The sequence below is a fragment of the Cinclus cinclus genome, chromosome 1, assembly GCF_963662255.1.
Source record: "Cinclus cinclus chromosome 1, bCinCin1.1, whole genome shotgun sequence".
NCBI lineage: Eukaryota > Metazoa > Chordata > Aves > Passeriformes > Cinclidae > Cinclus > Cinclus cinclus.
Genome location: NC_085046.1, coordinates 112451670 through 112478602, shown reverse-complemented (window position 1 = coordinate 112478602; position 26933 = coordinate 112451670). Strand labels below are relative to the sequence as shown.

Here is a 26933-nt window from a genome sequence, read left to right as displayed (position 1 = left end):
TCCCTAAATTTTTGAGTGCGCATATGTGCTGTTAACCATGTTAAGTTAGCAGCAAATGCATTCTGAAATGTATGGATGTGTTAGGTTTTTTGCACTGCTTTCTCACTGTATTTTGTATAACTTGTATTTCCATGCATGGCTTTTTTCACTTATATGATAGTACAGGAGAGTTGTGTTCAGTCCTGGTTTAACAGCATGCTCAACCTGCAAGAAGTAGAAAGACATTTTTCTTGTAGGTTAGATAGATACTGAAATCTAAGGTACAGGTGTGCACAGGAAGGTGTTTTCCAAGGAGGCTGTTACTGGTGGAGTTTTGAAGGATTTATTTTATGACTTTTTTTACTGCTTTTTGATGTTTTAGTAGGCCCTTTGAGGGGAACATACTTTTTTTTTAAATTCATAAACTTAAAATAGTTTCTTTTCCTACTAGTTGAAACTTTGGAATTAATTATAATGGGTACTGCTGTTAGCATACTTTTACTAAGATCTGGTAGTTGCCATATGAAGATCTCTGTTTTCACTTTGCCAAGTGGGGCAGTAAATTCTCACCCTCTTAGGGCAGTAAAATGTCTCTGTGTCACCCAGTGCTTTAACAGAAAAACTTCCACATTGGTTTGCAGATGCTAGGTTTCAGGGCATGTTTTAGAGTTTCATGGACACTGTACTGCTGCTTGTCATGTTGAATCTGGTTTATTAATCAGTTAAAGACTTAAATGTTTTTGCCCTGCTTTTTGCTGACTTGCTTATTGTTTTGTGCTGAGCTTCTGCTTGGCTCATCAAAGTGTTCTTCTTATTGGACCTTGATTGCCAGTTTTTTCTATCATAGTATTAGTACAAGGGTTATTATTCATGTGTGTGTGCCCTGAGTATTTTCTATTATCAGCATTTAATTAATTTTATAGGTGGTTTTGGAACTACAGTTTTCACCTCTGTTATGAAGATACTTCTGAGTAAAAAGTACACACTGTTTTGTCATCTAATTAACTTCCTTTATTCTTAAATTTTAAGAAAATGTTATTTTTTATGCAGTTTTAAGGAGTACAACTTTTTAGCTTTCTAAATTTCATACTTTTGTGTTAATATTTTCAATAAAGTTACAACAGTAGCTTGATTTGTATTTTGTTGATTTTTTTTTTTTTTCAGGAGATGTATGAGGTTGCCAAGAAGCTTTGCTCCTTTTGTGAAGGTCTTGTACATGATGAACATCTACAGCACCAAGGCTGGGCTGCCATAATGGCCAACTTGGAAGATTGTACATACTCTTACCAAAAGTTGCTTTACAAGTTTGAAAATGTGTATTCAAGCTATTTGCAGTCCATAGATGATATCAAGTTGAAACTTACACAGTAGGTTTGCTATTAAATTAATTCTCAATGTCCAAATTTATTTTACTTTAAATTTAGTTTTTTTTAATGTTTTATATCTGGTGCTTATTCTGATTAACCAAGCATGTATTTGTTTGATTATGTGTCATGGAGAGCATTTTTTTGTTCTGTGCTAATGACTGTTTTAACTGGCATTTTTCCTCATATCTGTCAGTACAAAGAAACCTGTATTGAATTATGTGGAAGACAAATTTGTTAATGAACAGCTGCTTAAGAGCTGGAATCATTCCAAGTCTCCACTACAAAAAGCTGGATAACAAATTTACACATTAACATTTTAAAATATCTATTTAAACTTTTGAACTAATTGTTTTATAATATCTTGAACTGATCTTTGGCATTTTAGTCTGTGTTGGAAGTATGAAGTAATAACACAAAGTTTGAGTGCATTTGTGTACCTTTGAAAGGGATGGGGGGGCACATGTGTAGATAGATATATGTATTGTTTGTGTGTGTCTTGGTACTTGTGTCCTGCATACTCTGGGTGATATTTCAAAGAAAATATTTTACATTTTTGTAGCCACTGCAATCTTATGATATTTCTATTAGTACGTTGCTTAATGGGATATAAATGGATATTGGATCCTTAAAAAAATGATCATATAAATACGTTTTATCTTAAAAAAAAAGAAAAGGTGGGCTTCATAGGTTTTACCAAATAGAAACTATTCAAACTCTGCAAAATGGTCAGACGGGACACTCAAAGCTCTGGTAGAAAGCACTGATATCCATGCAGATAGTAAACCTAAGTTCCAGTTGTGTGTTTAAACAAAGAAGTAAGTGTGTGTCTCTCAGTTTATCAAACTGTCTTTTTTTCATTCAGTATAAGCTTGGAAGTGTAGATGTCGTCATATTCAGCAGTGGAAGAGAGCAAAAACTCACTTCTTCAGCTGTCCTTCCATGATGTTGATATTCAGCACAGAAGTTGTAAAGAGTAGTTGCAAAATAATTTTGAAATCTGCTTCAATTCTAAAATGAATAGCAGTTCACAGTGTGGGTGATTTTTATCTCAGATTGCATGTCATGTTGGCTTTTAGATACTGATGTATATTTTTCTTTTCACTTTTTAAAAAAAGCTTGGGTTCTGCTGTTTCTATCATGGCCAAGATACCACTGCTGGAGTGCCTAACAAGACATAGTTACAGAGAGTGTTTAGGAAGACTGGAGTCTTCACCTGAACATGGAGGACCAGAAAGTGAAGAAACTGAGGATGGGAAAGCTGCTGAATTGGTGCTTTATCCTGATGTATCTAAAGTGAACAGTAAATCAATGTTAGCATCATTTTGCAAGTCAGTTGCACGTTCAGCTTTGGAAGGCACAGGTCCTGAAAATGTAAAAGACGATAAGGAATCTGGTCAAAATGCTACTGTTCAAGACAATGAAATGTCAGTAGAATTGAAAGATGATGATCAGCCTTCCTTCAATGTGTCTTTATTAGACTGGATAAATGTTCAAGATAGACCTAATGATGTTGAATCCCTGGTCAGAAAATGTTTTGATTCCATGAGCAGGGTAAGTTAATAATTTTTTAAAAATCAAATTGCATTGCATTGAATGGTGCTGCTTTTTTTCCAGATGCAGGTGCTTTTGAAGTGAACTGACTCAGGTCTTCTGTAACTTGTTTCTTGCATAACTTTCTGAATGAAAGCCAAAGCATAGACTGGGGTGGGATTAGTGTGAGGAAAGTATTTTATGAGTTTGAATGTTAAGTATTTGATCTTTTGGAAGATGTATAGTTTTATGAATGCTTGTTATCTTGCTTATTTTGCAAATAGGCATTTCTTTTGGAAAGCCAAAAGCTTCTTGTAGCAAATAAGCAAAGTGGCACTACTATTATTTTTTTGCCTTTTCCATTGAAACTACATCTGTAGTAAAAATAAAGATTTTCCTGGACCAAAATTAATATTCTTTGAGTTCAAAATAGAATTATTGCCTTTATTAAAATATAGAAAAAATTATATGGTTAATCGGGATAAATTTATATTCTGTATCTCTGCATTCTTTATTAGCTGATACAGAGGTGCTCAGAAGGGCTCAGTTGGTCAGTTTGTATTTTTGCTGCTGTAAGAATACAACAGTGCTCACTTTACTTTCCAAATTGATATTTTAATCAGTGAGCATTATAACCCTTTAAAATTCTTTTGTTTATAATTTTCCTTCTCTCTTTGCTTTCCCTGTAGTTGGTATTTCTTACATTGTCTAGCCTCGTTTGCATAGGTATAATATGCTATCAAAATACAACATACCTTGAACAAAGAAAACAATTTCTGTTGTCTTTGACACTTTATTTCCTCTCTAAGATAGGACTGGAAGACTGAATCAGTGATTTCTAAAACCCATCTGCTGTAGGGAGCATCATGGTGTGGTTTGTTCTGTACATTAATGTTTTGATTCTGTCTTAAATTAATTGGAGAATTTGGCTTTATTTTAAGGGCTGAGATTTTAGTAGTGCAGAAAAGGCTAAGGAAAAGATTGGACATGACAAGTTTGTTTTTTTCTTTAGCAGAAACAAGAATTGATTTTGTCTTTGTTAAAAAAAAAAAGTCTTTGTAAAGAGTTCCTGTTGGCTGAAATCTGAGGCAGTCCTCTGTCCTGTTTATTTAGTAACACTGTAAGGTACTTTCTGCTATTTTAAAACAAGAGTAACAGAACCCACTGGATGGGTTGTGAGACAATAAATTCAATTTCTATTTAATATTAACAGAACACAAATGTATGTTTTAAAAATCAGTATTTGAGGAGGTGGATGTTAAATAATTGCTTCCAAATAAATAATAGAGATCCAAGAGACACAAAAATGCAAACACGTTGCTTAAGTATATACTCTACCTCATTTGATTAGCTTGTAGTCTTATCTGACATATATCACATATTTTAGAGGTGTGGTCTTGTCTTTTCTGTCCTTGTCTTGTCTAAGATTAGGCAGAAATCTTTTATTTTGACTACTGTAATTGTTTTTTAACTGCAATCAATTTTTATGGGGAAAAAAATTGTGATTGAACCCACAAGTAATTTAGTTTCTTTTTGTATTGTTGGCATAAGCAGAATTGACAGGTAGGGGAGGTAGGTGCTTCAGTCGGAGTATTCTGACCACCACCAGAGCAACTGTGATTGATCAGTCCTGATCCACTTTGGTTCACGAAAAAAACCTCAAAGCTTTGAAGTAATGCATTCCTGATTCTCCTTAGAAAAACATTACTCTGTTTTGATAGTACCACAGAAAGGATTGAATATTTGCTTACTAATGATTTAGAATTAGTTGAAAACAGAAGTGGCCTGCAGCTGAAAAGGAAAAGAAAATCCTAAATAAATATCTTGCAACATTATTTTTTCTTTTAATATTCATTTGAGGTGACAGTTTAATATAAAAAAATAGAGTAACAGAATAAAACGGCACTAACTTTTTAAAGTTGTTTTGCCTGCATTCTCCCCATGACCTTTTTTTCTTGGAAGTATTAACCGTGCAAATGGTTTGTGATTGCAATTCTTATTTCAAAAACTGAATTCAGGTAAGATTTTCCTGAAAGCTTAAAGCACCAGAGTAATAGCTTTATGCATTTGGTGCTGGTAGTCTCGAGTGGTGTCAAGTAAGTGGTGGGTTGCACAGAGTGTTGATAACTTTCTGATGGTTCTAGCCTCTGGATGTTTCTACAACATGGTACTTCTAATTACAGAAACTTTGGCTGCAGTAAAAGCACTGGGTAAGTAGGAGCTAACCAGATGGTTTTGTTAAGTGCTGTTGCAACAACTTAAATAAGAGACTGGAAATGGAAGATACCTTTAAAAGGTGAAAAGAGCAATATTATCTACCAGTGAATGTAGAACTGAATCCTACCGATGCAGTTAGGTTAAAGATGAGATGAAAAGAGTGGATGGAGGAAATAGGTAAGAAAAGAATGAGAGGAATAGCCATTCTTTGTAAAAAGAGATAAAATACCATTGGTTTAAAAAAGTAAAAAGAGCGAAAACCCACCATACTGTTCCTTAGTATTCTGTTTGTTAAGAAACAAAGTCCTCTTCTGGATGCTGCAATGGACTAATTCAGGATGTCAAAGAGAGTAATCCAGAATAGAATGTCAATGAAGATGATCCTGTGAATCAGTCTGGTAAAATACTTCTGTTTCTTGAAGATGGACAAGTGACTTGAGAAAACATCAAGATTCATAAGACATCACATACAAAAAAATTACCTTTGTTTTCAGAGAATTTGAATGTATTTTGTCACATTAATAACAGCACCAGTTGTTTATTGTAAGAAGTTTTGGGCTAATTTCTAGGTTTTGTTACTTTCCCATGAAGTTTTTGGTTGGCTAGTTGGTTTTGTTTTTGAAGTAAATGGGATGACTGTTCTTTATAGTTGATCCTTAATTTTTAATGCTTCTGCTCTCCAGATTCCTCTATCTGTCCCCCAAAAGTTGTTTCCATAATGAAATGCTGTGTGTGAGACAACTTAGTTAAAAAGTAGATTGAGGGGAAAATACACTTTTACTTATGTTACTATGAAGTCAAATAAATGTTTGGGTTTTTTGAGGGTGGGGATTGGTTTGTGTGCTCTTTAAGTGGCATAAACCCTGTGTTGATGAAAGAAACCAGTGCTGTGATGGTCAATGTGAGCTCACAAATTATATCCTTTTCACTGGATGCATTGTAAGAGATGGCATACCCATGTCGAAATTTTTCCAAAATGGTTAAATTTGTTAATTCTCTGCTATCACCTGAAGATTTTTTTCTATGTTCTTAACAGATACATTTCAGTTTTACACTGAACTCTGACCTTCACAAGAAGTAGCAATTACCTATGTGGTTTCTAGAACTCTTATTTTAATTTACTGCTCTTAGAGTGAAGCATGAAGAGTCACCCTTAATATCTGTGGACATTGGTAGACTCTTAATGTTTCAAATACTTTTTTTTTTTTTTTCTGAATAATGGTGTGTGAAGAAATAGGATGAAATAGCTTTTAAAATGTGTTTCCTTTAGGAAGAAAACACTCTAACTAAAATTATGTCAAATATACTATTTTTTACTTTTTTTCCATGGGGTCTTTTCCAGTTGCTTAGGAATTATCTGCTTTTTTAAGTCAATTAAAACACTCCTTAAATGGGAAAGGATTGATGGTTCTTGCAGCTTTTTCTCACTACTTCTGCACTTTCCATTGAGCCACATTCATGATTGGTTTTGATTGTAGCTGTATGGACTCTGTCACAGGTCAGACTGTCCATTAGCAAGGCACTGCCTCTTACCTCTGCACCTCAGCTGTCCCCTCAACCAGTGTCCCTTCTTTTTATAAGGATCCAGATTGCTATGATGGTCTGCTTGGAATATTTCAGAAAAAGTCATGCTGTAGTATAGAATCCACAGACTCATTTACTCAGAATTCTGAAACAGATAATAGATGTAGTCATACATTAAATTAAAAAAAAAAAGAAAATAAGAAATATTGAGGTCAAAAGCCTCATTTAGCTAACTTAAATCACCTTTCAGTGTGCCAACTACTAATAAATTTCTTTTTTTAGCTTGATCCAAGGATCATCCAACCCTTTCTGGCAGAATGTCGCCAAACTATCGCCAAACTAGATAATCAGAACATGAAGGCTATTAAAGGTCTTGAGGATAGACTCTATGCATTGGATCAGATGATAGCAAGCTGCAGCAGACTGGTGAATGAACAAAAAGAACTTGCTCAGGTAATACACAGTTGTGTGTTGAACATTGGAAAATAGTAGGTTTTTGATTTGTGTATACTGTTAAAATTACAATGAACCGATTGTGCATCTTTACGCAAGATATTTTTCAACATACCACACTGGGGTTGATCAGTAAGGTGCTATTTTGTAATAATTTGATATTTAAATATTGGCAGTTTTTACATCTTGTCATGTTTTCACATGGTTTAAAGCTACAGCTAGAAAATCAGAGCTTCAGTTAGAGATATGGAATAAGAGTTAAGTAGATCAGTTTTAATTTTGAAGGGAAATACTGGGTCCTTGGTAATTTGCACTCGGTGATACAGGATGAAGGGGTAGGTTAATGGTTCATCATCAGTATAGTATTAAAGAGGAAAAGTATTGTGCCTTCACTGGACAGTATCATTTTAAGTGATAAGAAATTTAGTTAAAGACTCTTAAATATAAAATATGTAGCTCCTATTTTTAAAAGACACTCCAGTATAATATGAAAGTTATTTTATTAAATAAGCTTCTGTAAAGAGTTTCATTTAATTAGGATTGTCCTTATTCAGATATTTAGGCTTGTCCTTTAATGTCTTGTTTGCTACTGAAAGTAAGTAACAGTCTGTGTGGCAGTATATGATGTTTAGATTTTTACCATGACCTTGGAGTTGGAACTCTGAAAAAAGGCATGAGTTCCTTACTCCTGATGGATACTAATATATTATTAGGAATAAATGAACAATCTTGCCTCCCTGTTTTGAGGGGGTTAGAGGTGCCTTTTGAGGAGGGCGGTGCTGGGATGAGAGTTGTGGAGGACCATGCTCCCTGTTGCCTGTTTGATCTGGTATATGGGGATGGATACAACCAGTATTTCTGGCAGCACTGTTAAAAAGTGGAGCCTGTCTCCAGATAAGTTGAGTGAGTAAATTTAGGAGCAAATTTGTGCTAAATCTCAGTCTTGTGGTGTTTTTATTGTAGGCTAGTGCTAAGCCCAAGTGAATTTCATGTGATGGCTGAGCTAGTTTTCTCTCCCTCTAGGGCTTGGTTGCTCTGTATTATGAGTGGTGCTTTTAGCTATTTTTTCCTTCTTCACTTGGAAGAAGAGCCTACCTCAAGTTTACAAATCCCACTTGGGAGTGAGAAGCCTAGCAGTCAGCTGGAAAGAGCCTTTGTCATCTTGTTTAAATGCTACTGTAAATTTAGCATTTGTACCTTTTCAAGACTTGGCAGAGACTTAAACATTCAAATCTTCATCCTTGCTATTCATTTATTTTCAAAAATTGTCTCTTCCTTTACTTAGGATGTGAGGGTGCATTCCGCATGCAAAATAAGGTGTGTGGCTCTTGGGGAGAATTAGTTTCATGTATAAATTTTTTTAGGTGAGATATATAAATTCTTTAGCCCACAGTAGTATTGAACATGCTCTTAGTTGTTAAATCTTTCAAATGCCTGAAATTAAGACAATATTTGTTAAGAGACCTTAGAATGATGGTTGATCCCTTCCATCCTAGTGATTGTGTTTCTGCTGCATTAAGTTTTGTGGTCCTTTACTGGTGTTGGTTAGTTGTGTAAAGTTCTGTTACGGTTGTGTTGGTGGCTGTTCGGGAGTGAAATATGAAGAGATTGATTTGGACTGGAGGACAGAATGGAAAGAAAGCAACTTTGGTACTTGCTTTCTTCATGTATCATTCTGTTATACTTCTCAGTGGTTACAGTAAGTTTGTTAAAATTCTTGCATTCTTATCAAAGATGTATCACTTTCACACTTTTTGATTGTCACCAATCTTGTGTAACAAATGTCTCTCTGTCTCTCTTCTTCTAGGGATTTTTGGCTAATCAGAAGAGAGCTGAGAACTTGAAAGATCCTTCTGTGCTGCCTGATTTGTGTTTGAGTCATGCAAATCAGCTGATGATTATGTTAACTAATCACAGAAAACTGTTGGATATTAAACAGAAATGTACCACTGCCAAACAGGAGCTTGCAAATAATCTGCAAGTCAGACTGAAGTAAGTTAAACCTTTACAACTTTATATTACTTCCACTTGCTGAAAGTGGAAGGAAGGAATGTTTAAGGAATGTGTGTCTTAAGGAAATCGTTACTATGAAAGTGTTAAGAGTGCATATCTTGTAGTGTCTCTGTTAGTACACTTTCCTAATTGCCCTCTGTTAGTATATATTCCTGATTGTTTAATGTTGACTAGTTTGTATTTGTTGGTTCACTTTCCCTTCAGTTCTTCAATTTAAAGTAATTTAATTGTTTTTATTATTTGTTGGATATACCTCCACCTTTAGGTTTCTCTGGTGGTGAAGTTGCTATAATGTTTCATCTCAAGCACACCAGTTGATCACCTTCTCAGTAGTTATCCTGTGGTTTAATTATATTGGTGTCTGTGCTTGAAATTTTTCTGTTGATTGTATGATTATGGGAATTGAAGATGTGGTTGCAAGACATGAGAATTTGTTACAGGGACTATTGCATGTAGTGTGTGAGTACATCGTCTGAACTTAGTTCCCAGTGTTGTGTTCTTATTTCTTTGACAGCATTCCAAACTTAAATATCTCTTGCTAAAGCTTGTCAATAAGTGTTTTTACTAAAAACAAAAATTAGTAATTTTTTTTTCAGGATGTATCAGTTTTCTTTTAATTTTACTGGAGAAAGTGGCATTACTACTCCTAAGGTTATATGTGCTAAGAACTTGTTAAAATCAATGTCTTAGCAGAAAATTGTGATAGATGTTCATTTTTGATCATGAATGTGGATATTCTGTTGTGAGAAATGAATAGGAAACTGCAAGGTGACTGCTTAATTCTGAATAGCTTGGTAGTTTCAATTAGCCTGTTGTTGTCCCATGTGAAACGATGTCATTTTTCATTTCATCCAAATGTGTTGTTAGTCTAATTTAAATGAAAAAAAAAATTGCTAAGATGTGGTCTTCTAAAGTGCAATTTACTTTTGCAGATGGTGTTGTTTTGTAATGCTTCATGCTGACCAAGATGGAGAGAAACTACAAGCACTGCTTCGTCTTGTAACAGAGCTCCTAGAAAGGGTCAAAGTTGTAGAGGCTCTCAGCACTGTTCCTCAGATGTACTGTTTAGCTGTTGTTGAGGTTGTGAGGAGAAAAATGTTCATAAAACACTACAGGGAGGTAAGTAAATAAAACTTTGAGACTAAACCTTTGCATTGGCATATAAATTAACAACTAACTACATATTTTCCCCTTTCACAGTGGGCAGGTGCTTTAATAAAAGATGGAAAACATCTATATGAAGCTGAAAAGGCAAAAAGGGAATCTTTTGGTAAACTCTTTAGTAAGTAGTTTCTCTTCTGGGAAGTCAGATTGTGTTAAAGTGTATCTCTGTCTTTGTAGTTAAAATAATTTTTATAACATTCTAATTTCAATGCCTGAAAATTTTCTTTTAGTTAAATAGGAAGCGCATGCTGGTCCTATTGCAGAGAAAGTATTTTTCTGTTAATCAAATCAATTAGCTATTTCATATAGATTATCCAAAATAACATGAAAGTTGGTTTCTCATTATCACATTTAAATGCAATTTGTGCTTAAACATGCTTTGTGAGCTTTATTGTTCTTTTAACACTTCTAAAACTGTTGCTGAATATTTGGGTACTGCTATGACTTCCTCTGTACTACTCCAGAAGACTCCAAGAACCATATCTATACCCATGTCTAACCCATATCTAAAGATCTGCACCAGAAGTTTTAAAAAAATAATTAAAAGAATTTTGATTACTTTTTCTGCAAAGTCTGCAACTTATTTTCTGAATGGATAGCTAAAAGAACAAAATTTCGTAAAAGTTTATCAAATTTTCTTTTAAAGGAGATAAGGAAGATTACAGTGAAAATTTCGAAAATAAGTAGGGGCTTTTGCCTGTGTGAACATTAAGCAAAAAGAGGCTTCAATGTAGGGAGTTCTGCTTGAATGGTGGGTTTTGCCTGATGGTCTGTGGTCATTTGCAATTTTCTGTAGTCATCAATATAAATAGTAATGCTTCCAAAAGTAGTTCAGCTATTAAACTGCAGTAACTTCAGTTGATTTCTCGAGGTGTTGCATTTCTTCCTTTAAATAAGTTGTTTGTTTGGGTTTTTTCTTCAGGGAAGTCTTTTCTAAGGAATCGTTTGTTTAGAGGACTTGACTCCTGGCCTCCATCCTTTTGTGTATGTACTCATATCTTTGGGTTTATTTAATTTCTATATGGTTTCCTAAATTAAAAACCTGGGCTTAATTCATTGAAGCTATATGCCTTTTGCATTGCTGTGACAGATGAAAAAGCTGGGAGCTACTGTTCTCTACCATTTCAAGTGACCTATATTGACATTGGTTTGTAAGTTGAAGTGCAGTGGGAGATGAAATGTCAATTCTCCTTTTTAGCAGTCATTTTTAGTCTGTGGTATTGAAAAAAATTACTCTTGATGGTCAGAAAAAAAGAAGCCAGGAGGAATAATTTGATCATCTAATTGTCTTGTGAATAATAGAGCAATAAAATTAATTGGTTGATAAAAGCAAGTAAAAGTTTTCCATGTAATCACTGGATGAGTGGAAAAGCATTTTTGCTTCTTAATTGGCTGATAACATGAGGGCATTGTAATTAAGCATTGCCTGTTAGCTTTGATTTCATACAGCTTGGTTAATTGAAGTAAGCTAATTCCCTGATTCTAATGTTGCCATTGCACTTTACCTTTTTAACATTTTCGGCTTCTCCTTTTAAGCTTTTTTTTTGGTTGTTGTTTAAAGGATACTTGGAAAATAAGAATGCTACTCATTTAAATGTTTCAAATACTGAACTGAATTAATATTGGTATGCGTAGCAGCACAATAAATAAAGCATCACTGCTGTCTCTTATCTTTTAACTTCTAAACACATCCATAATATTTATGAAGCTTGGTAATGGGGAAGAAGTTGGACTAGATGCTCATTGTAGGTCCCTTCCAACTGGAATATTCTATTCTACTGCTGCCCAAGCACTGGATTGTTAATCATTAAAATGGTAAGGGACTTTTTTAGGGGCACAGGACCAGACATGGTTTCCTAAAAATTAAAAATATTTTGAGTAAGAGATCAGTTTACTGCTAACTTTTCTGTGTTGTTAAGCTCTTTTAAGTCCTTCTTTAGTAACCTGATATTTCACAGCAATGTATAAATTACCTTTTTTACAGACACGAAAACCTCGCAGATTTGACAGTGAGCTTCCAGATATCTCATTGAGTGACTTGCAGTTTTTGCAGTCTTTCTGCCCTTCAGAAGTACAGCCATTACTCAGGTAAGGCACCTTTTTATACCTTATGTGTTATGGAAATGGCTTTCCTGGGGGTCCCATCCCCATCAGTTTTCCACTTCTTTAGGTAATTTTCCATAATGAACAAACACGGATATTTTCTGATCTATTACTTTTCTTAAGCAATGACCTTCACTGACTTAATGCAGATACATATGTACTCAAGCTCTGATAGTTTGAACATGTCTATTTTGTATCGAGATGCAAAGGATTTTGGGTGTTCCTTTGATCTGCCTCAGAGCTAAAAAACAAGAAAAGAATTGCTATCAGTTTTAAACTGAAATAAACTCATAACTGTTTCGTCAGATCAGAATGAGGTTTGATCCTTTTTTCTTTTGTTCTTTGTTGTGTGGTATTCTGGAGGAAATAAAATAAATGTCTTAAGCTCAGCATAAGATCATAGAGATCACCTGTATTCAGTTTTTACTTTTTCTCCAATTTTATTGAACTGATTTTACTAAAAAGTGTATTCTCTTAAGTGCCTCTGCTGTCCATGGAAATCCATCATTTTGAGTAGAACCTCTGTTTCTCTTTCATACTTCCCAACAATGAGGCAGACATGCATATGTAGACAGGAAGGCTGCTGGTTTGTCTCACAAGCAATTTACGGTATTAGTTCCTTATCTAAAACTTGGAGATGTCTTTGTGAAGAAGATGACTGCTAGTGTGAGCTTCCAAAGTCAGAGCAGTCAATGTGGAGAAGTGCCAACCAAGACAGTGGGCTAGAAATGGGCAGTAGCAAGTTCTATGTAAGGTTCTGCCTAGGAGAAAATCTGTCAGTATGACTACATTCAGATGTTGCATGTATCATCACCCTCCTAAAAGAGATCTGCAGTTAGAGATTTGAGATTTTGCTCTTTTGATTCTTCTTTTTTTGTTTTTGTTTTTTTTTTTTTCTTTTTTGTTTTAAGCCCCCAGGCCACAGTTCCACAAAGCTGGGATTGCATTTGCAAAGGCAAATGGAAGAGGAGGATGATTCACTGCCATCTGTCAGGTTCACCAGCAGTGTCAGCCTAATAATACCTGTTACTGCTGCATAAGGCAGGAGCTGAATTCACTGCTTTTGTTCACCTGTATTTTGGACTGGCATTCTTTTTGATTCAGAATTTCTGACTATCTTTATGGTGGTGTTGGACGAGTTAATAAGTGCAGTGATCTTAGTCAGCTTGACAGTGGATTTGCTGTAGGTTATTTAGCTGATGCACCCTTTTAATTTCTCTTGTTCTGCTCCTTGGCTTGCTCCTCAGCAATTTTGCGGGGTAAAAAGTGCAACAGTCATATATCCCTAATGCCTGATGTTTTTAATTTGTGAGAATTTTACAGCCTTCCTGGAAGTTAATACTGAGTTCAGGAAGAATTTTGCTCTGCTACTGTCAGAAAACCAATCACTGACTTAAGATGTTTTAGTTGGTTTTAATTGTAGTGACATAGCTTTCCACTTGATGGCAATAGAGGTGGGATTATGTTATTCCTCCTGGTTTCTAGGCTCGGGATTGCATTTGGTGAAAAATACAAAGGATAGTGGTGAACTTGTAACTTGAGTGGGCAAAAGCTGTGTCACACCTTGGGTAGATACTGATTTTCAAAGGAAACTTGAGAGCGGTACTTTGTTTGGTGTTTTCATTTAACATGTAAAGAGCAAGCACCAAGTCCTTTTCTATCAGCACTGAACCTCTCAGCTGCGTAACTAAAATGATGTTTTAATTTACGTACAGTGCTTCAGTCTTCTGAAATTGTGTTTGGGCAATTATTGAAATATTAATTCTGAAAAAATGCGCTTGATGCCACTTGCCCTATATATTGAATAGAGAATGCAGAATGCATTGAAGTGTAATCTGCTTTTACTATATTGTTAGTCTAAATAAACTCCTGCTTTGTGTTTTCAGCTTATCTTGCAACACTTGAAATTTGATCATTTGGTTACCTGTCATGAAAAGAGAATAGTAGAGAATTAATTGCTTCTTCAAAGGAAGCTGGATTGAAGCAGATCCAACTGTAGACAACATACAGTCATTTGCAAACACGAGTGCTTCAATGAGAGATCTAATCACTTCTGTTGCTGTCATTTGATCTCTAGGTACTACTGGCAAATGTTTTCCTTGGGAGGAAAGACTGGAATTACTTGCTCATCACTGTTTATTGTGATGACTCCTTAAAAGTGCCCAATTAATTTTAAACAAAAGTACCAGGGAGTCTTAGTAGACTTTTTCCATATAAAAGAGATTAAGAGAGTATGGACCTTACGCAGAGGGAAGCCTAGTGTTGGTGACATATACATATAACAATTTAATAGATTGGAGTATTAAACTAACAGTGTGGAAAAAAGTAATCCTGTACTGTTTTTAAGGGTTCCCATACTTTGTGACTTTGAACCTCTTCACCAGCATGTACGTGCTCTACATAACCTAGTCAAGGCAGCACAGAGTTTGGATGAAATGTCACAAACCATTACAGACCTGCTGAATGAACAAAAGGTATTCTTGCTTTTCTTTATCAATAAAAAAGAGAATATTATATTTTAAAAAGTAGAATATTTTCATAATATTGTTATAGCTAACACCTTAGAATACATCTTTGTTTTTCCCGATATAAAGATTAACTGCATAAGTTTCCTTTCTAATCATGAACTTGTAAATATTCTGAGAATATTTAACAGATGTTTGTATTCCATGCAAGTTGTAGAATTGCACTGTTTGTATTTTTTTCTGTCCTTTTCAAGTCTTTTGTGTGCAGAATGTGTTCATTCTGCCTTCACTGCTTTAGTTTGTATTCAGTGAATTTATTACTTCTCTAGATTTCAGCATTGTTACTTCTCTGGATTTCTGCATTGTTTCTTGGGTTCTTCTGCCACAAGCAGTTAAAGGAGATTTTAGGGTCTTGGTTGGCTGTTGTGCAGTCTTTTTCCTTTGAGTATAGGAGGAGCAGATGGTAAAAAGTTTTCTTCCTAGCTTTACTCTGCCTGTCAAAAAGATTGCTTCCCCTAGAAACTGTATTTCAGCCAATCACTTTTGCTTCTGTGCATGCAACCTCTAACTTTCATAATATCCCCAACAAGTTCCTTTTACTTTCTGACTGTGGCCTTTCTCAGGGAAACGCTGGGTGAAATTAGCAATGCTTAAGATGTTTGTGAAGTTGTCTACTTCAAACTGGGCTTCTTTTGCTGTTGAAAATCAGTAGGTTTTTCCAGGGGCTGTGTTATTGTCTGCAGTGTAAATTCTTGTATGCACTTGGCATACTGGAAGCATCTTATATAACAGATAAGTCTATGGGCATGTTTAATTTTGAGTAGTAATTTTCTGCTTAAACCCAGTGACATGAAGTTCTCTGTCTTTTTATTTCTCTGGGATTTGGACAGGAGATTTATTAGAAATCTTCTATTTGTGTAAAATATGAAATCTGGGCTGCTCTTTGTTCTGTAATATAGAAAAGGTAATTTTCACTTAAGTAATTTCTCAGATATTTTCTCTCTTTATGAAGATTGCTTCTCAAATGAACAGTCATTAAGAATAAAAATATTAGGGCCTGAACACTAACAGCCATTGTAATTGCTGGAACTGAAATTCTGTGAACTTCTGATATTTTCTGAATATGCCCTTGCAACAGACCTTGCTCTAAAATACAGAAGTTCACTCCCAATATGGAACATCCAGAAATTTATCTTGTAAGAAACCAGGATAGTGATATTTGTTCTAATAGATGATTTTTTTCACTAAGGCTTGCTGTGTCAGAAGAATGTGAAGTTTAGGTTTCAATTCAAAATATGCATAATAACAGTGGAAAGATAAGCAGGAAACGTGCTTGAATTTTTGAAGTCTTTGTAGTTTCCCATTCTTTGCTCTGATATGCTTATCTGAAGAATTTTTATCAGTGTCTGGCTGTACTGAAAAAGATGTTTGCCAGATCAAGAATGTACACTTTTCTTTTGCTTTTGTTTGACTAATCTGGATTCTTCACTCACACAGAAATGTCAGGTGCTTAGACATATTTGGATAATTGTCTCTTTCCTTAGAGTAAATTGCATTGCACAGTCAGAGCTGGACCATTCATGATGTCATCTTGAAAATTCCCATCTCTGTGTGTCATTTCAGTGATTCATTGGAACTGTTTTTGTAACTGAAAGAAACAGATTTGTCAGAGTTTTTTCTTTTCAAAGGCAATGTTCTTGTTGCTACTTAATGAAGGACACAAGGTCTTTCTCTGTTATTTTGCTCTGCAGATAATATAGAAGTGTGTTGTTTTTTTTTTTTTTTAATTATACTACTTTTGCCTATGTAGAATTAATGAAGTAAATTTTATGGTGCTCCTTTTTATATCTTCAGTATTGCTGGGTATTCACAGTAAATAATTAGAATAATTGTCCCGAAGATGCCTACATCTTCATGCATCCACTTGTGGTAGTGGTGAACTGTCCCAGCTTGGTGCAGAGCTGGCAATAACTGTGCAGGTGTTGAGCATTGCCCATATTATTACTCTCATACTCTACCAAGGAGACATATTTGACCCCTTTCCATACTAGTGGCAGCAGAAGCTTGGTTCTTCAAATTTGACTGGGATTGTTTCCCTGGATTGTTGGTAGTGCAGCAGTTGAATTCTGAGTGAAATAGAAGTTCATCCTACTGCGTCAGCCACAGCTACTGTCTTTTAGTAGATGCTTTAGGCAGGAGGAAAAAGTTGTGACTGCAGATAAGTGAAACAGCAAGTCAGAGGAAATACATAAGAATACCTTACTGGTGGTGTTGAGAGTATTTCTTTTCAAGTGTCTCCATAGCTCTTACTGTTTCAAGTTCATGGAACATCAGTGATAATTTTTTACTTTAGTATTGTGTCGGAGTAGTTAAAGGACATTTTCGTGAATAGTTGTTTAATTTGTTAATAAATGAAAACAGATTTTGAATTTTTAGACCTTCTGCTTATTCACTGTAATTTAATAACCTCACATGGAAGATATTGCTGTGCCCTCTTATTTCCATAATGCAGAGTTTAAGCAGATCAGCAGATGGGTTAAAGATGTCTAGGAAGAGCTAAGGTGCTCATGGGTAAGATGATTAAGGTGTCTTCTCTATGGTTAGTAGTTAGTTAACATATGCAATCCTTCGGTATTAAAAGTTTTTCTTATAAGAGAAGCTGGCTTTTCAAATCAGATAATAAATCTACCATTTCTTCTAGGTGAGTTTGGAATTGAAACACCGCTTGTAGTCTGAGAATTGCACCATTTTCTGACTACTGTTTTTTGTAGTAACATAATTAGAATAAGGCATGTAATCCTGCAGTAACTGAGAACTTGGAAATTAATTCTGCTTTTCTGTCTCTGTTTTTTTTTTATTGTTTGCTCTTGACTCCTCTTCCTTTGTCATTACAAAAATTGGTGTCTGACACCTGCATACACTGCTGCCTGTGGACTGTAAACAGACTAGAGGGCAGGCATGGGCTTCTCAGTAAACAAAGCCTTTGTATACTTTCAGCTACTCAAAGTGTGAGGCTTAACTCTTCTCTAAGCAGTAGTTGGGTGCTCTCATTAGACACCCAGCTCACAGCAGCTGCTGCTGAGGCATGTAGTGTGTTACAGGCCCAGGTCGTGAGGAAACAGAGTTCATTATTGTTCTACAGAGTGCTTTTTTTTTCTCCCTTATGCTATATCCTTACTCTTAACCTTCTAGAATGATTCTGCAGGGTTGCCAAACAATGATTCTCAACCATTCCTTTGCATGTGGATTTCTGTAGGGCTTTCCCATATTCAGTCTTTGAAGTGCTTTTTTTAGTGTGTGCTTGATATGTGTGATGCTAGTTTTTGTTATTGTTAAAGCTCTGGTTTATCAATGGTAGATATTTGTCACTTCAAACCTGCTTTGAACCCAAGCATATATCAGCATACACAGTACCCTTCAACACCTGTATTTCTAACTTTTTATAGATAAACTACAAGCTGAAGTTAAATCCAAGGGAAGTTTTTAACCCTGGGCTAATAGAATAATTTAAAAGGAGCATTTCCTTTTCATTTTTTTTGTCTCCTGTCCTGTTCAGTTTTCATAAATACAATATTCTGTATGCAATGACCACAAGGGTTTTTTCACAATGTATTTAAAAATCATTGTATGATTTAGATTTATAAAGATACAAAAACTGAGGGAGCTGAGTTGCAAACTCTGCTAAATAGATGAGCATTGCAACTGGAAATAGAATCACAGCTGGGCATTGTTAAACACACTGCATCTCCATTACGAGAACATTTGGTTGATACAGAGGAAGATAGGGTCCCTTTTTGAGTAACTATCATTTGTACAAGATTGAGAAAGTAAAAAATGGCTATTTATATGGCAACAGATCAATATTTGTCACTTCTGTGATTTTTGGATTACTGTTGCTGCACATTTATTGCCAAGATCCACTAACTGTTGCCAGTCAAGTATCAATGGATGGCATAAGTTTATTTAATAATAGCTAACATAGTGAAGAACACCAGACATGCATTTTAGGTGCACTGAGGCACTGGGGATGGTTTGGGAAAAAGGCATGAGCAGGATCACAGAATTATCAGCTGGAGGCAGTACTGGCTTTTTGAAGAAGAGCACCACCAGATTTCCAGCACTTTGAGACTGAACATCTTATAGGAATTTTCTACTGGAAAAATTCCCCTGAGTTTTTCTTCAGGAGCTATTTTTTTTCAGGGTGGTTACATTTCTTAGATGAATAAAATCAAGCAAGTTGTTAGTGATGAAGGATGGAAGAGCAAGGTAATGGTCGAGCTATGGTGTTGCAGAGAATAAATCTGGGATCTTTCAGAGCACCGGTATGTTCAGAAAACTTTGCATCTCTTCCAGTTCGTGATCCTGATGATTCTGTACATACCCTTTAATTCTGTCTCACAGCTACTTGCCTTATGTATTTTAACTGTGTCTGTTTCATTGTAATTTTCCTAGGAAAAATTGCTTTGCTATCCATCCTATTACAAACTTTTTCAGGAATGCGTCCTTGGTGGATACTGAGGCTGTACATTGCTTTTTGGCTTACACTGGAATGTGTTCTGCACTTGCTGAAGCTTAAGGTTTATATTTTTGTCTTAAGAATCTACAGATGTATCACTGGCATTATGGATTCCGCATTATCTGTTGTATATGATAGTTAATAGCAGAAGGTACTAAAGGAATTTTTAATAACAGTATTGGTGATAATAGAATAAAAATATTTTAGTAACAAAATTATTAGGAAATCTGAAATGAGTAGGCGGTAAGAACCAAAGCCTATTTCTGACTGGTAAGATACAGTTGAGTATGTTCAAATAGGACTTTTGGCTAGGTGAATGTTTCGTATTTATGTGTTTAAAAATGATGCTTTTCTGAAACTTAATAGAAGATCACCTTGACTTTCTGCAATTTTTGCTTAAGTTTTAGTCATACATACTTTGGATTGTTACAAATAATAAGGCTGATTTTTTAAAGTTCTTGCTTTACATGGTGGTTTTGAATTAATTTTTAATATTAACAGTTCTGCTTATCACTTTGTGATAATTTATGTTTATTTGTTATAACTTGTAGGCCTCCAATAGCCAAGCATCGCCACAATCTGCTACCACACCAAGGATGGAAAGTGCTACAGGAACTGCAATTGCTACCTCTTCAAGAACTCCTCCATCACTCAGTCTTCAGGGTCCCCTGTGTCCTCCTGTGTGTCCCCCAGCTCCATTAGAAGAATTGTCTCCAGACAGCATTGATGCTCACACATTTGATTTTGAAACTATTGCCCATCCGAATTTAGAGCAAGCTCTTAAGCAAGGATCATTAGACTTGGATTCATTAGCAGAGAGTCCAGAATCTGACTTTATGTCAGCGGTGAATGAATTTGTAATAGAAGAAAATCCAGTGTCTCCTAATGTAATAAGTGACCCACAAAGCCCGGAAATGATGGTGGAATCTCTTTATTCTTCAGTTATCAATGCAATAGACAGTAGACGTATGCAAGATACAAGTTCTTGTGTAAAGGATGTTTCAGTAGAAAATGCTTCTCTCAATGTTTGTGTGGAGAAGTGTAGGGTTATTGCTCAAGACTCAAAGGTACATTTAAGAGGTATAAAAGAAGATCTTTGTCATTTCAGAACACTTGTACAAAGAGAACAGTGTGACTTTTCTAATTCTTTAAAATGTACTTCCTTAGAAATAGTAAATACGATTGAAAAGGTAAAACTTTCACTTGAAAAAACACTAAATGATAAACATCAAAATGAATTGCAGTCTTTAAAAAGTGAGTATGAAACTAAAATTAGTAAATTATTGGAGGATGGTGAAGAGAATAAAAAGAAAATCAAAAAGTTAAAAGGGGATCTGTTAGGCCTTGAGGAAGTTCTTCAGAATAAGAATGATGAATTTGCAATAGTAAAGAATGAGAAAGAAGCTGTAGTTTGCCTTCAGAATGAAAAGGACCAGAAATTACTTGAATTGGAATGCCAAATGGAGACACAGAATTCTGAAATCAAGGAACTGAGGCAGTCACGTGAAATAGTACTTGAAGACTTGAAAAAACTTCATGTTGAAAACAACGAGAAACTACAACTCCTGAGGGCAGAACTTGAGAGTTTAGAGCAAAGCCATTTAAAAGAACTGGAAAGCAACCTACAAGCCAGGCATTTAAAGGAATTTGAGAAGGTCCTGGCTGAGCACAAGGACAGTTTGGATAAATTAAATAAAGAGAACCAGCATAGACTTGAACAAATGCAGGAATCTCATGAAGTAGTTATGCAAGAGAAACAACAACAAGTAGAAGAGTTGCAACTCAGAGTTTCAGATCTGTCTGAATTGAGGTGCAAACTAGAAGTTGAACTTGCCCTGAAAGAGGCAGAAACTGATGAAATGAAGCTCCTTTTGGAAGAAAGCAGAAACCAGCAACAAGAGACTTTAAGATCTCAAATTGACAAGGAAACTGAAAGCTTAAGAAAGGAGATAGATAAATTAAACAATAAAATACAAATCAGCAGTGATGAATATCAAGTGGGCTTATCAGAACTAAGGACTCTGATGACAATTGAGAAAGATCAGTGTATTTCTGAGCTAGTAAATAGATATGAAGAAGAATCAAATTTGCTTAGAACTGAATTAAATGAAGTAAATCTTCTTCATCAAAAAACTGCTGAGGCAGAAAAAAGACTTTCAGAGCAAGTAACAGAACTGCAAAATAAGTTAGAGTTGGAAACAAGTGCCCTAGAGAAGGAAAAAACAGAAAAATTATCTCTCTGTGAGCAGCAGGAAAAATATGAAGCTATTATCCATAAGCTAAAGGAAGAGAAAGAACTGTTAGTATCTAACCACGAACAAGACAGGCAGTTGCTCATTCAGAAGCTCAATTGTGAAAAAGAGGATGCAGTACAAACTGCTTGTAAAGAGTTGGAACTGCAGAGGGAAGCTGCTGAAAAAGGGCTTTTGGAAAAAATACTACAACTTGAGATGCAAGTGAATCAGAGGTACTGTAAGAATTAAGTTACCGTGTTTTCCTAGTATTTTAATCAATATGGTATATCCATGACACACTGCAGTAACTAAAATTGTTGTATTTGTAATAGTATTTATCTGTATTGGTTTCTATATTCACATTTGAAGTTGCTTCCTTTTTGTAAGTAGTCATGTTCTCATGTCTGTAATTAATCTCAAAGATTGTAAAATATGTTCTACAGAATGATTTCAAGACAGCAATGAAGGTTTTATATTTCAGTCATGTTGAAGGAGTGTTTCCACAGTAGTAAGTTACTTGGAATTCAGATTCTGATGGTCTCAGTCCCTCTCTCTTTTCCCATCTTTGCTCTGCTAGCACTGTGAGAATATGCAATGGCTGGCTTTTAGGTTAGCCTGATAACTTCCTTTATTAGCTAACTGTGCACCAGGTTGGTGATAATGGTGGCATGAAAACTTGTGTTGGAATTTTTACAGGATGGGCTGAGAGCTGTTCCATGGCCACATGGACTTCACTGAATTTTGCTGCCCCATTTGCATATTTCAGGGTCTTCAATTTGAGTTTCATAATGAAACGCAAAGACGCAACATAGTAATAAAGAACATCCTAACATCACTGTTTCGCTTTGTTAATTTCTGCAGAGATTTTCCATTTTAAAAATATATTTTTTCCCTTGCCAAGGATGCATAGAATTATTCTTTCTGGCTTTTTGTATCTTATGCACTTACGAGTTCATAATGCCTGCCCGTAGCCTAGATTATGTTGTTATAGAACAGAAGCAGTAGAATTTTTCAGTGTGACTAAAGCTTAGCAACAGTATTTTTGTAAATGCTAGCATTTGTCATTTATGTTCTTACAGTGTGAATCAATGCAGCAGATAGATCTCATAGTAGAGGAAATTTTTTCCCAGGTATTAGGCTATACCAAGTATGTGAAATGGGCAGGGTCAATAAAATTGACAGAATGGACATAAAAGCAAGAATACTGCAAAAAATCAGTACAGACTTAAGTTAGCTTTTAATTTTTGTGTGTCAATGTACTGTTAAAAAGAAAAAAAAGGTAGGAGAGGAGAGGTCATGCAGAGTCCAACAGCATAGTCCAAGGGAAATCTCTTCACTGGAGTTGTCAGTGTATTAGTGCCTATGTTTGCTTGTCAGTGTGTAAAGAAATGCATCAAGATAATGTTGCTTCTTTGAATTAAGATTTGGATATAATGGAACTTAAGAACAGCCCTTCTTAATTGAAGAAAATATTCTCTTAATGAAATACAGTGAAATGAGAAGAAAAATAATACATTTTGCATTCTTTTCCTTTTCTGTGTATTAATGCATTGTAGAAATTGGAAGAACTTGACTCAGCAGGAAAAAGATGTAGCTGTGTCATCAGGCTTTTTAAAAATCCACCTACACTTAAATTTGAACTTGCAAGCACAGCTGTGTGTCGTCTTATCCAAACTGGATAAAACAGATAATGTATTTCAAAGAAATATCTGCTTTTATCTAAAGAAATGCTGTTAGTTTGTTTTAAGTTCTGTCAGATAATTTTTAGTGTGACATTGAACTACATTTTGCCTCCTAAGGCTTCTCTTTATGCTTTTGGTGTGCTGTTAGTTTTTTTTCTCTGGGAATCAAGATGTGTTTTATCCCCAAAAGTGCATATATCTTAAGTAAATATGTCCTAATACTTCAAAGTCACTATTTAGTTTTTTGATTTTTGAATTCCTAAAACCCCAAGCTGTGTTAGTAACTCAAGCTGATTTGTTACCCTCACTAATTGTTTAGCAGGTGGCTTGTAATGGTAGAAAACAACTTTTATTTAGCATGTGAGTGTTTGTTATTTCTTCAATAGTAATGTCACATTAGCCATTCAGAAGGCACAGACAGAGAGGGATTGTTGGGTTTGACCTGAGTATTGCACTGGTGTCAGGAGTTAGTTTTTGACCTTTCTTGAAAATGAATAAAAATATTTAGAGGCAACAAAGAAATGTTTGCTATCCATGCATTACCACAGTGTAAAAATTAACGTGTTTTGGTGCGTCTGAAAATCTAGTCATTTCAATTGGGAAGGATAATAAAACTGCAAGACATTTGCAGTTCCATTTACCCTTTCTGCACTATGTAGTAGTGTAAAACAGTAGAGAAAACAACAGTATCTTTAATGATTTGTTGTTAAACATTTGGAAACCATTTTCTGGTTAGTTAAAATATCTATAACGCAGTAAAGAATGTTAAAAGTAGAGTAGGAATCCCAAATGCTTTGCGGATGGAATTACTGCTTTGGTATCTTCCAGTCTTGGTATTGTCCAGTTACTTCTGTCAGACCACCACAGAGCACATGTCCTCTCTCTCCTTTAGCAGATGAGTCCTGGTTTGGTTTAGTTCATATAAGGGCTTTGGGTTTAAATATGATTAATTTTAGTATCAATATGGTTTAAATACAATTCTGATGCAGGTGAATAATAGAAATTTAAAATAATAAAATTCTTCACAATTGTTGCCCAATGAAGGGGTTTCTCTGTTCTAGAGTTCTTTGGGAGGTTCTTGATAATTCAGGCCAAAACACAGAAGGGTGTAGTTAGTTTTTGCTTCAGTGGTGAAAAAACTTGGCATATGTACCATTGTTTCAAAAGCCATTTAATGTTATCCTTAAGCCATTATCCTTCCTGCCTTTTTGACTGTTCGTGGTTTCCTTCCTTTATGGTCGTTACTGCTATCCTCCAGATTCTGTAATCCAGAGTTTTGAATTTCACATCTGGATTCCCAAGCATTAGATTTACTGTTGAATTGTTTTCCTTACTTGGTATTTCTGAAGGCTTTGCATTTTGACATACATTCACAAAGATACAAGTATCTTTGTGAAGTTGATAGTTGTTAGCTCTTTTTACTACTTTTCCCCACCTTCTGTTACATTAGTAAAAGTATAAACAAAAGTCCAAACAAAAGTCCTCCCCCACAACAAAACTTGAAAGTTAGAGCCAAGGTGCTGCAGTAAAAGCACATATTACTCAAGAGTAATAATTGGTGAAATGCTCCTGATTAAAAGTAGAATTGAAATCAGTAATGGCTTAATTATAATAAAGTATTTATTAAATAGCTCAGAAATAATGTCTCAAACTGAACGTCTGACATTTTTTGTGTGTGCTTATTTCGTGTATTGTGGGGTTTGGTATATGCTGCACATTTAAAGCCTGAACATTTTCTTTTAAGTCCTCCTGCTGAATCATCTGCTGAATCCAACTTAGTCGCTGAACTTCAGGAGAAGCTTCAGGAAGAAAAAATGAAGTTCTTAGAGCAACTTGAAGAACAAGAGAAAAGAAAGAATGAAGAAATGCAGAACATCAGAACATCACTCACTGCTGAGCAGCAGGTAAAGCTGATATTTTTTTAAAATTATTTTGGCTCCTATGACAGTTTGTGTTTTTTCGCTGCTTTGAAGTTAGAGTATGGTTTTCTCTTTTACTCTGTAACACTTCCACATTTTAAACTTGTGTGATTATCTGAAACCAGGATAGGATGTGTTAATAGAATCAAATGTTTAAGCATTAAAAAAAAACCCAACAAAAACCCCAAGTGAACAAAAAAAGCCCCTCTGGAAAAAAAAAAAAAAAGACCGAAAGGCCAAACCAATCACCAAACAACTGGCAATCCAGATTCAGTTTTGGTGACTTCTTTAGCATGCTTGGAATTGATATTAATTCATCTCTTTAACTGCGGAAAGATATCAGGTATTATAAAATTTGTGGACAACACTAATTATTTTAAATAGTAATTGTTTTGGAATGCTGCTTACAGGTTTTTAAAGTTTATTACCGTGGGCAGGTTCTGTTCTGAGGTTCAAAGCAGCAATGTATTGTATTTTGATGTTCAAACAAAGTATGTTGCATTTTACATAATATACTTTAAGCCACTATGTGCTCCTTATCTTGATAAAAAAAAAAAATCATGTTGCACTGGAGTAATATTTTACATCTGTATCCCCACATTTTTTCCTTTCAAAACATCTTGAGCCTCTTAGTTTCTGTAGATGAGTCTCAAGTTCTTAAATTAATAGCTGTTACTAATGGAGACTTATCTGCAGATTTGTTGCATTTAAACACTGAGAAAGGATTTTCTGTTTTTCACTTCTCCTTACTGTAGCTGTGTTAGGATCAAATAAGGACAGAGAGACATGGGTGGTGATCAGCCAGCTTAGTGAATGAATGCTATGAATCACTTTTGGTGCGGGGAACACAGAATTGCAGATGGCTATAAAGAAAGGAATATTATTTCAGTTGGGCTGCAAGCATTAATACTGAAGTTAGTCTTACATAGAAATCTAATAGGAAATTTTTCCTACTGTGGTAATCATTAGATTCATTTTATCAATATTTCGTAGTATTCCATTTTCCTCATTATCTAATAGTATTCTTCATTTTTGCAGCAGAACATGGAAGGGAAGGTTCTGAGGCTTTGACAGCAAATTCTAGGGAAAGCTGGAACTTTTTTAAAACACAACAAGAACAACCTGCCTCCCCCCCCCAAAAAAGACCCCAACCAAAGTAGACAAATACCCCAAACCCAGAAAAACGGTGCATCAGTCAGTGCTGACATTTTGCTTCCCTGGCTCTGCTGATTACTGAATATTTTGGGTATTTAGCCTTGCCTTTTGTCTTTTTTTTGAGTTCTGTTTTCTTTCCTCTGGAAGTTTCCTTAGAGGTGTCACTTATGCTTGTGGTGTGAGTTTTGTTATGCAGACATAGACTAAAACCTGCCTTGTGTAAGTTGTGTAGCCAACCAAATAGTTTACATTTTAAGACTGTGAGTTGATAGGCATATATGAAGACAAGTCTTCAGTTTCAAAGAAAAATTTCAAGTTAATTTAAAATATCCTTTTAATAGATGGTTGTTGGTAGGTTTTGTCTGTCTCTTCATCAGCACCCTAAGAGTAAAAGGGCACAATGGTCAATAGAGGGATTAAAGAAGTGGAAAGATCTGTCAGACTAGTGCTGAAGGCTATGCTGGCCTCTTTTTATGTTCACGTATTCAAGCTATTAACCAGGAGTCCTGTGTATCTTTTGCAATAATGAATTGTTCACTGAAGAATTAATGAATTAAATAATTTAAATGTATTTTAAATAAAGTTTATAGTGTATTGATGATGATATTTTTA

At 35.1% G+C, this 26933-nt stretch overlaps 1 protein-coding gene across 4 annotated transcripts in view; it reads left to right on the top strand.

Moving 5' to 3' along the window:
* RB1CC1 (RB1 inducible coiled-coil 1) overlaps positions 1 to 26933 on the top strand; it is a 64661-nt gene that overhangs the window by 26470 nt on the left and 11258 nt on the right. For 3 of the 4 annotated variants that reach the window (XM_062488959.1, XM_062488951.1, XM_062488964.1), the window contains 11 exons: positions 1144 to 1346; positions 2462 to 2897; positions 6900 to 7070; positions 8878 to 9062; positions 10016 to 10202; positions 10284 to 10365; positions 11170 to 11231; positions 12232 to 12335; positions 14698 to 14824; positions 19883 to 21798; positions 24992 to 25151. In XM_062488959.1, the coding sequence (XP_062344943.1) occupies positions 1144 to 1346; positions 2462 to 2897; positions 6900 to 7070; positions 8878 to 9062; positions 10016 to 10202; positions 10284 to 10365; positions 11170 to 11231; positions 12232 to 12335; positions 14698 to 14824; positions 19883 to 21798; positions 24992 to 25151 (3633 nt within the window). Of the gene's footprint in view, positions 1 to 776; positions 1347 to 2461; positions 2898 to 6899; positions 7071 to 8877; positions 9063 to 10015; positions 10203 to 10283; positions 10366 to 11169; positions 11232 to 12231; positions 12336 to 14697; positions 14825 to 19882; positions 21799 to 24991; positions 25152 to 26933 lie in introns of those variants that run through there. The other variant, XM_062488970.1, reaches the window with a different exon arrangement.